Below are 18,284 nucleotides of genomic sequence, written 5' to 3'. Positions count from 1 at the left end.
GGGCCGACATTGATGTATGTGTATAATCCATGCCGCCCATCCTTTTTACAATGTCATTCTAGGGCTAGGGCCCAAATATCAGCCTGATCCAGATCTCGCGTGGGTCATATAATAGAAAAAAATTGTGACAATGGAACCCATTGTTAAAACTTTCCAGGCCAAGACTTTTTGGGCCCACGCCGCCCATCCTTTTTTGTCATGTCATTTTAGGGCCCAAATATCAGCCTGATCCAGAGCTCGTGTGGCTAGTGCTTGATGGTCTGTGGGCCACTAAGCACAGTTGGGATGTCAAATAAACAGTACAGTGAGAACATGTTTATATGAGATTCATTCCATCCATCTGATCATATTTTCACCATGTATCATAAATTTCATTTAAATATAATAGTCATTTGTATCACATCATAAGGAAAAGTGTCATATCCATGACCCATTTAACATGAGAACCACGACCCATTTAACATGACAACCACGATCCATATATATTGACAACCACAACCCAAGGAAACGACGACCCATTATAACCACGACCCATATAACATGAGAACCACGACCCCAAATTACATGACAACTACGATCCATGACAACCATGACCCATGGGATTTCCCATTGATGACCAGATGCGTACCATTTCTGTCATTGAGCTACAGAGTTGTCCTTAATGACCATAATTACAATACAATATGAATAACAGTTCTCTTCAACGGGCACCCAGCGAGTTGAAAAACTCTATTGAGAATGTCTTGTTTTAGCCTGATTAAAAACTCTGTTGAGAAAGTCAGGCTTAAAAAGACATTCTTAATAAAGTTTTTCAGCTCGCTAGGTGCCCATTGAATAAAATTGTTATTCACATTGTATTATAATTATGGTCGTGGTTGTCATGTTATATAGGGTCGTGGTTGTTACGTTATATTGGTCGTGGTTGTTATGTTACATGGGTCGTGGTTGTCATGGATCGTAGTTATCATGTTATATGGGTCGTGGTTGTCATGGATCGTAGTTATCATGTTATATGGGTCGTGGTTGTCATGGATCGTATCATGAGGTCAAGCTGGGTGGGCCCTACCATGATGTGTGTTGAACATCTATCCCATCAGCCAGATGCACCATTCCAAAGTGGGCCAAGGGCTTGAAAATTAAGTTAATCTATGACTCGGGTGGGCCACACCACATACAACAGTTGAGAGGTTTACCCTCTCATTAAAAAATTCATAATCATTTACTGGGCCCACTGAGATGTGGTTCACAAATCTAGCCCATCCATTGTGTGTGTCCCACTTGGATGAGGGGTCAAACCAAATTTCAGCTACATCCAAAACTCAGGTGGACCCGACCAAGTGATTTTATAATTTTTTGTCATATCTTCACATGATTTTAGATGGTATGGCCCACCTAAGTTCCATATCGGGTTGAATTTTGGGATATCCCATAACCTAAAGGACACCCATCAAAAGCAAGGTGTTGACATTCGACACACATCATGGTGGGGTCTGTAAGTTTAACTCCATGGGAAGTTCCCATGAGGTTGACCTCATGCTACCATCCCACACAGCTTGACCCCATGGGAAGTTCCCATGAGGTTGACCTCATGTTACCATTTCCCATATGGTACTACGAGGTGAATTCATAGGAACTTCCCATGAGGTTAAGCTATGTGGGCCCTACCGTGATGTGTGTTGAACATCTATCCCATCAGCCGGATGCACCATTCCAAAGTGGGCCAAGGGCTTGAAAATCAAGCTAATCCATGACTTGGGTGGGCCACACCACATACAACATTGAGAGGGGCTGCCCTCCTGTTAAAACATTCATAATCATTTAATAGGCATATCAAGACGTGGTTCTCAAATCTAGCCCATCCATTGTGTGTGTCCCACTTGGATGAGGGGTCATACCAAGTTTCAGCTGCATCCAAAACTCCTATCGGCCCCACCAAGTGATTTTATAATTTTTTGTCATATCTTCACATGATTTTAGATGGTATGGCCCACCTAAGTTCCATATCGGGTTGAATTTTGGGATATCCCATAACCTAAAGGACACCCATCAAAAGCAAGGTGTTGACATTCGACACACATCATGGTGGGGCCCACACAACTTGACCCCATGGGAAGTTCCCATGAGGTTGACATCATGCTACCATTTCCCATATGGTACTACGAGGTGAATTCATAGGAATTTCCCATGAGGTCAAGTTATGCGGGCCCTACCTTGATGTGTGTTGAACATCTATCCCATGAGCCAGATGCACGATTCCAAAGTGGGCCAAAGCTTAAAAATCAAGTTAATCCACGACTTGGGTGGGCCATGCCACATACAACAGTTTAGAGGGATTACCCTCCCATTAAAACATTCATAATCATTTATTGGGCGCACTAAGATGTGGTTCACAAATCCAACATATCCATTGTGTGTCCTACTTGGATGACGGGTCAGACCAAGTTTCAGCCACATCCAAAACTCAAGTAAACCCCACCTAGTGCTTTTATATGTTTTAGGCATGCATGTTTTCACATGGTTTTAGCTGGTATGTCCCACAAGAGTTCCATATATGATTGATTTTTTGGATATTCCATGACCTAAAGGGAACCCATCAAATGCAAGGTGTTGATGTTCGCCACGTATCACAGTTGAGCCCACACAGCCGGACCTCATAGTACCATTTCCACTCACACACATTATATATATACACCATTTCCACGCACACACATTATATATATATTATAGAAGTCTGGTGAGTTTACAGGAAACCTCACTACAGTTCTGCGGGTGGGCTCTGCGTGGTTTTTTTTAGTAAAATTCAGCCCAACCAATAATCCTAGATTAGGTTCAGGGCCTAAAAATCAGCCGCATCTTTGATTCATATAGACCACACAATTAGAAAGTGCATAGGGCTATGCTTACCTTCCAAACTGTCCCTGCCAATGGTCCACCTGAATCATATATGGGCTTGATTTTTGAGCTCCAGCGTGGAGTCTATATAATCATTATGATGGGACTTGTAAAAATTAACGGCGGATGTTTCTCCTAATTTTTTTCTTAATGTGACCCACCTGCATTACAACACATCCTAATTTTTTTGGCACGGAGGCTAACGTGGTATTATACATCTAATTGTCAGAGTAGATCTCACACGCACATCACGAGTGGGCCTGTAAAGGAAATATAATAATAAAAAAAAAAATTATAGAGTTCACGGTGGTCACGCACATTTTCTTCCTGCAAGTGGATTACGCGGTGGAACACACGCGACCCACTTCGGTGGTGTGTTTGGTCACCAAGTTCTATAGGCCCGGGTCCTTACTCTTGCTCCGGTGGTAGACTCTCAGGAGTTTCAACTCCCCGTCAGGGGTTCGAGTGCCCATAGGTGGTGAAATTCCACTAGCGTGTGTGTGTGGGGGTGTGTGCGCGTATGTAAAAAATAATAATAATAATAATAATAATAAATAAAATAAATCTGTAGGCCCATAAAAATGAATATATCATATCCACACCGTCCATCGTTTTGGAGAGATCATTTTATTTCATTAAGCCCAAAAGTTAGGCAGATACAAAGCTCAAGTGAACCACACCACAGAGAACAGTGGAGACAATGACGACCACCGTTGAAACTTTTCTAAGGCCCATGATGATGTTCATTCACAATCTAACCTGTTAATAACGTCACATAGATCTGGATGAACGGTGAAAAATAATATCAGCTTAATCTTAAACTTCTATGGCCCCAAAAGAAGTTTTCAATGGTAGACGAACAATCCCCACTTTTTTCTATGGTGTGGTCCATTCGAGATTCTTATATACATTATTTTTGGGTTAGTGGCCTAAAGTTCTCTCTCCAACTGGATGGACGGTTTGGATATAATACAAACATCATGGTGGAGCCCACAGATCTTAGTGATAGTTGAAGGGTCGGGGAGGACTCCTCTCAAGGTAGTGTGAGGTGCATTTACACCGTAAATTTTTTATTTTATTATCCAACGGCTGACGAGAATGTATGAATCAACATCGCAATAGCGTTTCATGAGTGCGACTTATGAGGATGATGAGTCATCACCATTTCTTAATTAGTAGAAAATTAATATAGGAGACTAGCCATAACCTGATATATAGACCGAGAGAGATACAAGGACGCTAGACGCGCCTACACAAAGAGAATAGACAGAGAATCCATCTATCTATTATCCTCTCCATAGAAATGGTGCTCAGGTTGTACGGTAATGCCAAGACCACGTGCACGGCACGTGTGCTATCATGTCTCCACGAGAAGGACGTCGAATTCGACCTTGTGCCGATCGATCTTTTCGCTGGTGAACACAAGCAACCACAATACCTCTCCACCAAGAACGTACGTTCTTCCAACTCTCCATTTCTTTCTGTTTTTTCTTCTTCTTCTTCTTCCTTTCAAGGGGATGATATGCAAGTTAATCAATTCATCAATCTTGATACTACGTTTGGTCCAACTCCAACCAACACTTTTGTGGTCCATATTTACTGGACAATCCTAGCCATTCATGATATTCGAAAACATTTATCCATCAATTCACACACACACACACACACACACACACACACACAGGAAAAGGTTCTATACAGTCGAGCTCTTGGGAACTCCCCGTGAGGTCAATCTGTGTGGGCCCCACCATAATGTATGTCAAACATCAACACCATGCATTTGATGGGTCCCCTTTAAATTATGGGATATCCCAAAAATCAGCCATATACGGAACTCATGTGGGCCATACCATCTAAAATCATGTGAAGACATGCCTAAAACATATACAAGCACTTGGTGGGGTCTACCGAAATTTGGATGCATCTAAAACTTGGTCTGACCGCTCATCCAAGTGGGACACACATAATGGATGGGCTGGATTTGTGAACCACATCTCGGTGGGCCCAAAACATGATTATAAATATTTTAATGGAGGGTAACCTCTCTCAACTTTTGTATGTGGTGTGGCCCACACAAGTCACTGATTGACTTGTTTTTAAGCCCTAGGTCCACTATGGGATGGTGCATTTGACTGATGGGATAGATGTTTGACATATATCATGGTGGGGCCACACGACTCGACCATATAGATCCTTTTATATATATATATATATATATATATATATATATATATATATATATATATATATATATAATCACCTCCATTACTATTAGTCTGCATCAACATCATTATGGGAGAGAAAGTTGTTATATGTGGATACAACCATAACAGGCCTATTTTGAAAACTTTTTTTTTCATCTTTTCCCCATTGTTCTTCATTTCAAACTGGAGAAAGGCTTAGAAACTAATTGGGAAATTGATCGTACTACCTTGAAGTTTGGGCAAATTACCTAAAAAGCTACAACACTCCATATATCCTAAGAGTGACCTTCTGACATGCTTTAGAAAATTACTTGGACCAAAATGTCATTGTCCTTGTTTTAGTAGTTGTATGGTTTTCTAGGGAATATGAAGTTATGATCGTATTTAATGCCAAGAAAGTGATGTATACGGAACTCTTTTTTTGTGTGTGGGCAAGGATCAAACTCATGGGGCTGACATTGATGTATGTGTATAATCCATGCCACCCATCCTTTTTACAGTGTCATTTTAGGGCTAGGGCCCAAATATCAGCCTGATCCAGAGCTCATGTGGGTCACATAATAGAAAAAAATTGTGATAATGGAACCCATTGTTGAAACTTTCTAGGCCAAGACTTTTTAGGCCTACACCACCCATCCTTTTTTGTCGTGTCATTTTAGGGCCCAAATATCAGCCTGATCCAGAGCTCGTGTGGCTGGTGCGCGGTGATCTATAGGCCACCAAGCACAGTTGGGATGTCAAATAAACAGTATAGTGAGAACATGTTTATATGAGATTCATTCCATCCATCTGATAAGGAATCATATTTTCACCATGTATCATAAATTTCATTTAAATATAATAGTCATTTGTATCACATCATAAGGAAAAGTGTCATATCCACGACCCATTTAACATGAGAACCACGACCCAGGAAAAGTGTCATATCCATGACCCATTTAACATGACAACCATGACCAATGGAAACGACAACCCATTACAACCACGACCCATATAACATGAGTACCACGACCCCATATTACATGACAACTACGATCCATGACAACCACGACTCATGGGATTTTCCATTGATGACCAGGGGCATACCATTTCTGTCATTGAGCCATAGAGTTGTCCTCCATGACTATAAACAAATATATAAGCTTAATTAGAAACTACCGTGGCCCTTAGAAGTTTGAACGGTGGACATCACTGTCCACTACTGTAAATGGTGGGGGTCCACTTGAACTATAGATCTGTCTCATTTTTCTCATGCCATCAAATAATCTCTTAAAATAGTTGGAAGGTGTGGATACAACACATGCATCATGGTAAGGTCCACACACATGGCCCACCAATTAAATGGACAGTTTGGATATAACACAGACATCAAGGGTGGGGCCTATTGGTCGTCCAGCAAATGCCTAGACGGCATTGATAACACATACATGGTGGGTTCCACCATCCACTGCCATGGACAGTGTGAATAAAACACATACATCATTGTGGGTCCCACGTGGGGCCCACCATAACATAAATTTTCCATCCAATCTGCTGCTAAGGTCACGCAGACCTGGAGGCAGAGGAAAAATAAATTTTCATATTGACCCAAAGCTTCTGTAATACCCAAAAAGGGTTCAATGACAGCCGTTCAATCACCATTTTTTCCTATGATGTGGGCCACCTGAGCCATGTATATGGCTGATTTTAGGAAGGGGGCCCCCTGCCCTATGGGGCCCACCAATGCACGGTGTGGATGCCCAACACACATCACGATGGGGCCCACGTATGGGACCCCTGTCTTGCCCGCCCGTCCATGGTGACGCCAGCAGTAGTGTCCTGCGTTGCTGACACTACAGCAGCAGCTGCTGCATGATTATTTATTTATTTTTAAAAATCGATTTCTTAGGGTTTTTCCCAAGTGGGGCCCACATCAGGTGGATCCACTCCACCCATTGGATTCCATAGCTCAAGACTGTCCAAAGGAGCCCAATATGCAGCATGTTTCGGCAAGTAAAATATCAAGGTGGGTTTTTAATGATAACAATACGGTTTTCTATGCTATGGCCCGCCAGAAAACTGGATTGACTTCATTTTTCGGCTCAACGCCTAAAACAGGCTGAGGAATGGAATAGACGGTGTGGATTGAATACATACATTAAGGTGGGGCCTGCATGAGCGGCCCTTCCCAAGAGCTTGAACCAAAGCTAATATTTGTGTTTTCAGTTGACGTCTAGCGTCCCTGGACACTGGACGGTTTGAGCTTACCACGCATATAAGGTGTGCCCTACTCAGGTGGGCCACCGAATGATGGATGGTGTGGATAAGACATACATCAAGATGGGGTCCATCCGAGTGGGTCACACGGCCACATCATCACACAAAGAAAATAAAAAAAGAGAGGGAGAGAGAGAGTGAGAGATAGACACACACGTGTGATGAAGGGTAGGGACCCCGCCACTATGGGCCCTCCCTATATACATACAACAAGATGTGTCCCACATATGTGGGCCCTCAAATCACCAAATCAATAAATAAAAGCACCCACCTTTGATCTCCTCTTCCTTCTTCCACCAACGCATTCCATAACTCCAAAGAATGGATTTTAACGGTCGAAATGGACTTTGGATGGTGGGGATGGGAGATAGGAAGGTGGGCCACACTAGCTATCTCATGCGGAGCTTGGACCTGGGTTGCTTGGGATGAAAAAAAATGAGAGAGAGAATGAGAGAGAGAGAGAGATGATGGAAGAAGAGTGATGGGAGAGAGGGATGGATGTGTATACTTGGGTAAGGAAGAGAGTTGACTTTAGGTAAGGGTGATGTAAGAGGGGGATGGTTGCTTGTACTTGACTTGATGGGATGGAGTACTTGACTTTTGATATGATTGATTGGACATTCTCTTGAGATTGCAACGCGTTACATTTTTCCTCAAACTGAACGTGGGTCCACATCCCCCTGCCCGGGTACCGGATTAGTATGCAAGACACGACATTGGAACTGCGGCAACTGTGTGGTCGCAATAGTACAAGTCTCGGATTAAGCCGACTCAAATCTACGGGATATGACTTAAGGTCACCCGCAAACGTCGATTACAAATCGCGAGTTGCCGAAATTTGACGAGAAGGATCACGGAAGCCTACGGAATGGTACGGTTTAGGATACGGGCCTTATACACGCTGATTCCAAAGGGAAGGGTCGTGGATATCACGAATAATGGGTTGTGTTTGTCATACACACTGGGTCGTGGCCTAACCACGACCCAGTGTGTATGAACCACGACTCTGTGTGTATGACAACCATGACCCTATCATGTGATAGTGGTTAACATGTACATTGGATCGTGGTTTTTATATAGGTTGGATCATGGTTGTCATCCAATGTCGAATCATGGATCGGGGGAAAATGGAATAGCAACCACAACCCGTGTAACATGAAAATGATGACCCATATCACATTACAACCATGACCCTCGTGATTGTCATATTATATGGGTCGTGGTTCTCATTTCCTGCTCCCAGATTGCATCATGTTATATGGGTTGTGGTTCTCATTTCCTACTCCCAGATTGCATCATGTTATATGGGTCGTGGTTTGCATGGGTCATAGTTGCTATGTTGCATGGGTCATGGTTGTCATGTTATATGGGTCGTGGTTCTCATTTCCTACTCCCAGATTGTATCATGTTATATGGGTCATAGTTCTCATTTCCTGCTCCCAAATTGCATGACAACCACGACCCATACATGCACATAAGATCCTTACCATCCATCAAGGTTCGAAAAGTAACGTGCCCTTCCGTACAAAAGCTATCCTGGCATTTTTCGAATATGAGTTATCATGTTATATGGACAGCATGAATTATGGACGGCAAAAAGGGTGGGCGGCATGAATTATGGACGGCATAATCCATCGGTCGTGATTATCATGTTATATGGGTCGTAGTTGTTATGTTATATGGGTCGAGGTGTCATGGATCATAGTTCTCATGTGATATTGGTCGTGGTTATCATGTGATATGGGTCGTGGTTGTGATTATGGACGACATGAATTATGGACGGCATGGATGGGTGGCATGATCTATGGACGGCAAAAAGGATGGGTGGCATAAATTATGGACGGCATAATCCGTGGATCATGGTTGTCATGTTATATGGGTCGTGGTGTCATGGATCGTAGTTCTCATGTGATATGGGTCATGGTTGTCATGTTATATGGGTCGTAGTTGTTATATTATATGGGTCGTGGTGTCATGGATCGTAGTTCTCATGTGATATGGGTCGTAGTTGTCATGTGATATGGGTCGTAGTTATAATGGGTCGTAGTTGTTATATTATATAGGTCCTGGTTGTCATGTTATATGGGTCGTGGTTGTGATTATAGATGGGTCGTCATGTTAAATGGGTCGTGGTTATCATGTTATATGGGACGTGGTTCTCATTTTAGGGCCAAGGCCTATAAAATGGAGACAACCACGACCCATGTAACATAACAACCATGACCCATATATCACGACAACCGCAACCCTTATAAGTGATTTCACACTTTTCCCTGTGATGTGATACAAATGACTATTATATTTAAATGAACTTTAGGATACATGGTGAAAAATTGATTCCTTGTGAGATGGATGGAATGGATCTCATATAAACACTATGATGTATATGCCATCTGGACGGTATGGATGCAACACATACATGGTGGTGAGGCCCACAAACCACCGAGCACCAGCCATTGGCTGGTGGGGCAGGGGGAGTAGCCATCCCGTCACTTTCTCAGATTTTGTAAAAGAAGTTAACTTCTTATTCACTCCAAGACCATACAACTTCTAAACCAAGACAGGGGCATTTTCATCCAAAACATGTTAGAAGGCCACCCTTAGGATATATGGAATGTCGTAGCTTTCTAGGTAATTTCCCCGTACTTCGAAGTCAGTACGGTCAATTTCCCAAACTAATTTGAAATTACATCTACGCTTATTTTGAAGATTAAAAGCACACTTCAAATAAAATTCAAAAAATAAATTAGAGTGGACTTTTTCTTTTAAAACACAATTTGCATATTTTAGGATTAAAACATAATTTGCATATTTTAGTCTTTCATCCCTCTCTATGACTTTTTCTTTTTATTTATATATATTTTCTTACTAATATTTGTTATGTTTCATTTTCTTGGTATGTTTTACAGCCATTTGGTCAAACACCTGCCTTAGAGGATGGCAATCTCACACTCTTTGGTTAGTTTCCTCCGTAAAATTTTTGTGTTGAACATCAAAAGAGAATAATCACTTCTATTTAGTTTTTGTTTAAGCCCAACTAAGGGTTGAAGAGAACTAATCAACACAGCTTGTTGTATCATACCATCATTTCTGCCAACACACCACCTGTGTAGGAAATCAGTACCATAAAAACAAGAGGCTCCACTATAAAGATAACGGCCCCTTAAAATCAAGATGATTCGATCACCAAGTTGGCCACAAGTGTATGATGAGTCGGACTATCAATTGTGCATTGATTCCAAAGGTGTGGCCCACCTGATGAACGAAGCCTGATTTTTGTGTCAGGTGATCTTCATGGTGGGAGCTACTTTTTCCATTCCACTTATATCCTATTCAAATATATCGGGAGGAAAGCCTATAGAAAAGGCGATCAATTATATATATATATATGCTCATTAACAACTGTTTGGTGTGTGAGACTCAATCATGGTGTTTGCATGCTATCACAGCCTTCTATCACCCATGATAAAAGGGGGATGTCCCAAAAATCACATCGATCCAGGTTTTTGGGTGGCCATTTTCTGTTTTCTATGGTGTGGCCCAGATGATAGTTGGATGACATGATTTTTAGGGCATTTCATTTTCATGGAGGGAGTACCTTGGATGGGTTGGATGTTATACAAACACCGTAATGAGCATCACACAATTAGTTGGATATACAATATTGGTGGTTGAGCATCTCTCTCACACATAATTAGTTGGCATTCTAACTAGTGTTTATTATATACAAGGTAATCCTACTTTTATGGGTATATCCCCTATCCATTTTAATGCTATGTGTGATACTAAATTGTCGATTAGAACAGTTCATTTAGTAAGCCATCAATCACAACAATTCATTGAGTAAGTCATGGTGCAAATCATGTTGATTGGATGTCTTAACCCTTTTAACGAGGCCAATTTGTTATAATTTTCCATTATTTACAAGTCACTAGACACATATTTAGAATAATCAAACCTAAGTGCTAATCTGCAATCATAAGCAACATAAAGTTGAAATCTATCTTGTAGATGTTTCAGGATGGTGGAATGGAGCTATTTTTGTTCATCCACTCAATCTTAGCTACCAATTTTCCATGCAATTGATAAGATGCTCAAGACCCTTCAATTGGCATAAATTTTACACCATGCATGGCTTGTTCCTAATTGCATGAACAAATGAACAGTTCAGATCAATCATAAGTCATCGCATGTACCATTAAATCGATTAGGGGACATTGCTAACATCCCCGTGAAGAGTAAAGGGTGTGTGTATGTGTATGTTCCGTTAAGGTCCCGCTTAACATTTCTTAGGAAACCACACAAGTTTTGTTTCTATGTGCAACTCATTAGGACTAACAATATAAAAGATTTAGTGGATAAAAATAACTTCTAACACAAACAAGAAAATCATCAAACACGTAGGATGTAAGAGACATTAGGATTTTTTACGCGAAAAACCCTCCAATGTTAAGTAAAAAACCACAAGACCTAACTAGATACAAATCCACTATAATTAAAATGATGGAAGTACAATCATCAAGAGACCTCTATTGGATATCCTAACTACATCACCCAAAGGTGGATTGCATGTAACATAAAATAAATGAATTCTCACTAACTAGGAATCATAGGAAATTTCTAACACAACCCTTGGAGAAGACAATCGAAGGAACTGGTGTTGTGGATGGAGCTTCACGAACCTAGATAAGGAGATTTCGGTAGTATAAGGCTCTTGTTCTTCTTCTCTTACAAAATTCTCATTTTTCTTCTTCTTTCTCTTTTTTTCTTAAAGAAAGAAAACCCCAAATGTTACTCTAACTATCTCTAAGCAAAAGAACATTTTTTTTCTTATTTTAGTTGCTAAGCCAAAAGACTAAAATGCCCTCACATACATGTGGCATTAAAATGCTACTTAAGCCCACACATGGGGTCCCACTTAACATGAAGAGGGACCCCAACAATTTCCCCTTCCCGACTCATGAGGAGAGCTTTGACATGCCTAAACCTATTATACTTTTGCAAAACTTATGATTGTCTCTAGGTAGGGCATTGGTCATGATATCCGAACCACTCTTGTCGGTATGGATCTTCTCAAGTTGTAGTAATTTTTGTTTAAGAGCATTCTGAATCCAATGATATCTTACATCTATGTGCTTAGATTTGGAATTGAGACTTAGATTTTTACTGAGGTGGATGACACTTTGACTGTCATAATAAATAACATAACTCTCTTGCATCAAGCTAAGTTCTTAAAAGAATCTCTTCATCCACAATATTTTCTTGCAAGCTTTTGTCATTGCAATGTACTCAGTTTCTATAACAGATAAGGCCACACATTTTTTGCAACTTAGATTGCAATGACACTGCTCCACTACAAAAGTAAGCATATACCCGATGTGGACTTCCTGAAGTCAATGTCGCCTGTCGTATTTGCAGATGTGTAACCTTCTAACATATGCTTACCACCTCCAAAGCATAAACACACATTTGACGAACCCCTAAAATATTTGAGAATCCATTTAACTGCTTCTCAATGCTCTTTGTCAAGATTTGTAAGAAATCTACTAACAATACCAACTGCATCTGCGATATCGAGCCTCGTGCATACAATAACATACATCAAACTTCCTATTGTCGATGCATAGGGAGCTTTCTTCATTTCTTCATTTTCTTTCTCACTTGGGGGACTTTTCTCACTTCTTAACTTGAACTGTCCTACAAGTGGGGAACCGACAGGTATTGCCTTGTCCATATGGAATCTTTCAAGTACTTTCTAAATGTACATTTCTTATGATAACCAAACCAAGCTTGCCAACTTTTCTATCATGAGAGATCTTCATGCCTAAAATTTGTTCTACGAGTCCTAAGTCCTTTACGACAAAGGACTTGCTTAACTCCTTTTTTAACCCGTCACTTTTGCAAATATCTTGACCAAGTATCAACATATGATCAACATAGAGCGAAAGAATAACAAAATCACCATCAAAAAATTTCTTAGTAAATACACAATGGTCTGAAGTGGTTCTTTTATACCCATGATCTACCATAAATGAATCAAACTTTTTGTACCACTGCCTTGAAGCCTGTTTTAACCTGTATATGCTCTTCTTCAACTTGCAAACTATGTGCTCATTGCCTTTGACTTGAAAACCTTCTGTCTGTTTCATATATATCTCTTCTTCTAAATCACCATGTGTTCACTCCCCAAGTATAGGGTTGTGATGTAGTAATAAACTCGGTAAGACCGAGGTCGAATCCACAGGGACTGATACCTGTACGTTATCTAAAATCAAGTAGAAATAGAACTAGACTAAGAAGTGATATAATTTAGGAAATAATTGTGGAATAATTATCTAAGACTTTAAGGAATTCAGAGGAAGGAAACTAGGGATTCAGAGGATCCACTTGTAGAGATCAGGGAGATCTTATGCCAGTATCACAAATTATGGAAATTTACTGAACTGCCATTGATATAGGTTTCAAGAGATGAAAGGTGTATGAATTAGAATGGATTCCATCACCAAACCATGCCCAGAAGACAAAGCAAACAACAGAATAAATCTAATTACCAATCAATCAACATGATTATGAAGGTTAGGAAGGGTACCAACATCCAACCATGCCCAGGAGACGATGGTGAACATCAGGGTTTCCTGACATTATAATCAAAATAAGAGAAGAGGAATACTCAAAGCCATTGCAAGCCCATTGTAATTTCAGTCACAACATGCCATTAAAAACTAAAAAATATTCCCATAAAATTAAATCAAAAAAATCTCTTCAATCTAATCAAAGGGCACCAGCAACATCTCTCCCATCAGGCTACAAGCTTCACCCCTTAGCCCTAGCTAAGGGGTTTAGCCACACATTAATGGGCTAGATCTCATAATAAAATAGAGAAAAAGAAAGAAGAAGAAAACAATGAAGAAAAACAAACTCTACTCCCTGTCTCTTTCTCTCTTGGCGTCTCCACCCAGCCCCAAAACCGTTCCTCTTTTTCTTCAATCCTCCACTAAAGACGAGCTTCCAGACGTGCAGCAGCAACCCAGCCTTAGATCCCTGCCCCTTTCTCCTTTCTTCCCTTCGATGCCCCCTGAGCCGTCAGCTCTCTCCCTTTTTATAACTTCCAAGAAGACGGTGGCTGGGAGTGCGTAAGAAGCTCTTTACGCACTCCCTGTTGTAGCAGGAAACCATTGCTTATGATGAAATTCTTCGGGGCCCATTCTAGAGCTCAGACAGGCGATCCACTCCATTCATCAACTTCTCCTTAGATTTTTCGGGTAGGCAACCGGTTTTGGCTGTTTGTCGATTCAGCTCAGGGAAGAATTCATTCCATCGTTCATCCTTTTGTTGATCACGATTAACGCATTCTCGCACGCATGGAGAGAAAAGGACACCTAGGCTTGAACTGTAGGGCCCTTAGGCTCCTAATGGACGGCCCTGATTAAGCCAATGGGCCCTGATGGAGGCCCACAAGAGGGGACCGCAACCTCTGTTGCGAAACAGAGGTCGCGTACCCGTGCGCTGTGATGGTTGGAGGTGTCCGTAGTGATGTTTTCAATAAGATCCACTCCGTCTACTGAAATGCTGGCGAAAAACAAGTAGGAATTGTCTGGTTTCATATTGAATTCCGTGTGGCCCACTGATTCTTTCGTTCCACCGTTAATCATCCGTTTTAACAGCTGAAATCCAATCTTCTTTATCTTCTGAGAGTACGCCGCCTAGGCGATGTTCACGCCCACCCTCTTGATACAATGGACGGTTCAGATCATTACACCAGGTGTCGAGTGGGCCCCACTGAGAAGGACCGGCGGACGACAGTGAGAACGTTGTTGCGTTTTTCGGATTTGGAGAAGACGCAGTCGGTCAGCGTGAGCTGACCGACTTTGGCTGTACGGGTGCACGGCTGGTGCACGTGCACCTTATGTACACTCAGTATACATGTGGGTCCCACTTGATGTATGTAAGAAATCCGCTCCGTCCATTCATATTGTCAACTCATTTAACCCGTTGAGACCAATTTTTAAGAATATCCAAATAGCAGGTGGGCCCAAAAGTAATGGTTTATGGGCTGATCTGTCCGTTGGGTCACTTCGACAGGGATCGAACGGATGAAATTCGAATTGTACGGTTAATTTATGGCCCTCAGGGCATGTATGACGTTTCGACCTGAACGGATAGTGGGAACCTTGTGATCTTTCATTATGAACCAATTTTGGGCCACTTGAACTTCAGTTTCTCGATTTTCACGGATCTCCGGTGTGTAAATTCGATGATCTTGGTCCCCTGGGGTCCGTCCCCTGCCTTGGTGTCATCAGAGCGTTAAATCCCAGCTTTAAACACCCTTTCCCAGTTCAAGCTCGTGAATACACCCTGCATCACAAACATGATTAAATCAGGCCGTTAAACATTACTATGTTTGTAAATCCAGGTAACAACTGGGTCTGATATGCAATATTTGACCCTGAACACAACCCCCAACCAGCATTTTGCTAGTCCCGAGCAAAGTATGCGAAAAATAAATTGAGAATTACAGGATAATTTCTACAAACTCAAGAGATTTATGAAAAATAGTTCAGATACTCGAATTCTAAGATTCATGAATGTTGGCATTACTTTTTCCTGAAATCAAGCTCACGGTAAACTTCATAATCAAGTTCAAAATATTAGTCCATCAATTAGTATAATTCTAAATATTGAATTCCATGGATGTATAGTCCAATCTCGACTTGCCAACATTAAGATTTACCTTGATATTTAAGAATATCATTGGTAACAAAGAAGAGAAATCACGATAACCCAACTTGGCTTACACCTTATCTTTTTATTCTTTAAATTTTTTTTTTTTTTTTTTGATTTTCTCATTAGAATTAATGTTAAGAAGAGGGATCAGATCCTCACCTACAGGGAGCAAACCTAAGGTAAAGACTGTACACCCAACTTTTTCACATATCATTCATGGGGAATCGAATCCTCACATATAGGGAGCAAACCTATGGTAAAGACTGTTCGCCCAATCCATTCGATTCAAGTGGGTTTCTTTCATGTTTAGTGATTACCAAGTTAGTCCTTTAATATCGAACTGAAACCTTAATATGCAAGCGAGATGTGTCCTGGGAATTCATGACTCAATCAATGTTTACAATTCTAATACTGGATTTAACAATTCAAACTTAGTTGTGAAATTTAATAGATGATTGAATCCAAGAGTCATGAAGTACCAACATCACGCATCTTGAAATTCTAAATGCCCTAGATGGCCTGTCAAAATCACTTCGACTTCATTAGAAATCCTGAAAAATTAAAAATTTTCACAACTTTTGCTCAAGACCAAGAAAACACTAATTAGGAAACCTAATCTCCCACCCCCAACCAAAAATCTACATTGTCCTCAATGTAAATGAAATAAACATGCAATACACATGAGACAAGAAAATATAAGAGGAGTGATGGGAAGATAGTACGACGAAGGAATCAGAAGTTTTCCAAAAATATCTACGTAAAAGAGAGTCAGGCACAAGAGAGAAACCAACAAAAGTAAAAATAAAATCCTACTTATACCACTTTCGCAGTGCTCTCGATTGCATTTAGCCATGCAACAAGCCTTTAAACCCCAGGTTACCCCTAGTGGACGAGTTGTAGTCTCGTGAGGGTTTGCGATAATGTTACCCACAAACATTGAACTTGCTAGGAAAATGAAATAAGTTGAAAAGTGGGTTGCCTCCCGGGAGCGCTAAGTTTACCGTCTTACCAGACAAAAGCAACTACCATAATCCTATGAAAGCGATAAACCTACCTATACCTCCATCGGGCTAGGAGATCAGTCCTGGTAAACAGGATCAGTCAGAGGCATGGACATGTCCTCTGAATCAAATTGCTCGACAAATGGCTTTAAACGATGTCCATTTACTTTAAACTCCTTGCCATTGTCGGGATCTCTTATCTCGACGGCCCCATGAGGATAAGCAAGTAATAACAATGTAAGGGCCGGTCCAACGAGATCGAAGCTTACCCGGAAAGAGATGTAATCGAGAATTATACAAAAGGACCTTCGACCAGGCGTGAATGATTTTCGCAAAATGTGTTGGTCATGGAATGCTTTCATCTTGTCCTTATAAATTCTCGAGTTCTCGTATGCGTCGTTCTGGATTTCTTCAAGTTCATTCAACTGAAGTTTGCGTAGCGAGCCAACATTGTCTAGATTGAAATTCAGATTTTTGATCGCCCAATACGCTTTATGTTCCAACTCCACAGGCAAGTGACAAGCCTTCCCATAGACAAGTCTAAAGGGAGACGTTCCAATAGGGGTTTTAAATGCAGACGGTATGCCCATAAGGCATCGGTCAATCGGATTGACCAATCCTTACGATCCGGGTTAACCGTTTTCTCCAAAATGTGTTTAATCTCCCTATTGGAAATCTCCTTGTCCACTTGTCTGCGGATGGTATGGGGTGCTCACCTTATGAGAGATACCGTATTTCTTCATTAAGCTCTCGAATGGTCTATTACAAAAGTGTGAGCCCCCATCACTAATGATGGCTCGAGGCGTCCGAATCGAGAAAGGATGTTTTCTTTAAGAATTTAATGACCGTGCGATGGTCATTCTTTCGACACGGAATCGCTTCGACCCATTTAGTGACATAATCCACTACGAGCAAAATATACAGATTTCCAAACGATTGGGGAATGGTCCCATGAAATCGATGCCCCAAAGAATCAAATGCTTCAATGATAAGAATGGGATTCAAAGGCATCATATTTCAGGACAATGCTCCCAATTTTTTGACAGCTCACAAGCTTTGCAAAACTCATGAGTGTCCCTAAACATAGTGGGCCAAGAAAAGCCACATTGCAGAATCTTGGCCGTGGTCTTTTTAGCGAAAAGTGACCACCACAGCCTGAGAGTGACAGAAGGAGATGACGCTCTGATGCTCATCGTCCGGTACACAT

General features: G+C 41.1%; 1 protein-coding gene across 1 annotated transcript in view; it reads left to right on the top strand.

The window, feature by feature from the left end:
• The first annotated feature begins 4,177 nt into the window (after positions 1–4,177).
• Positions 4,178–18,284, top strand: part of LOC131224911 (glutathione S-transferase F13-like) — a 28,324-nt gene continuing 14,217 nt past the window's right edge. The window contains exons 1-2 of the mRNA XM_058220351.1: positions 4,178–4,345; positions 10,262–10,310. Coding sequence (XP_058076334.1) covers positions 4,196–4,345; positions 10,262–10,310 — 199 coding nt within the window. The 5' untranslated portion in view covers positions 4,178–4,195. The remainder of the gene's footprint in view (positions 4,346–10,261; positions 10,311–18,284) is intronic.

Source organism: Magnolia sinica, chromosome 14, assembly GCF_029962835.1.
Source record: "Magnolia sinica isolate HGM2019 chromosome 14, MsV1, whole genome shotgun sequence".
Lineage (NCBI taxonomy): Eukaryota > Viridiplantae > Streptophyta > Magnoliopsida > Magnoliales > Magnoliaceae > Magnolia > Magnolia sinica.
Note: the sequence above shows the minus strand (reverse complement) of the source record. Positions and strands in the feature narration are given on the sequence as shown.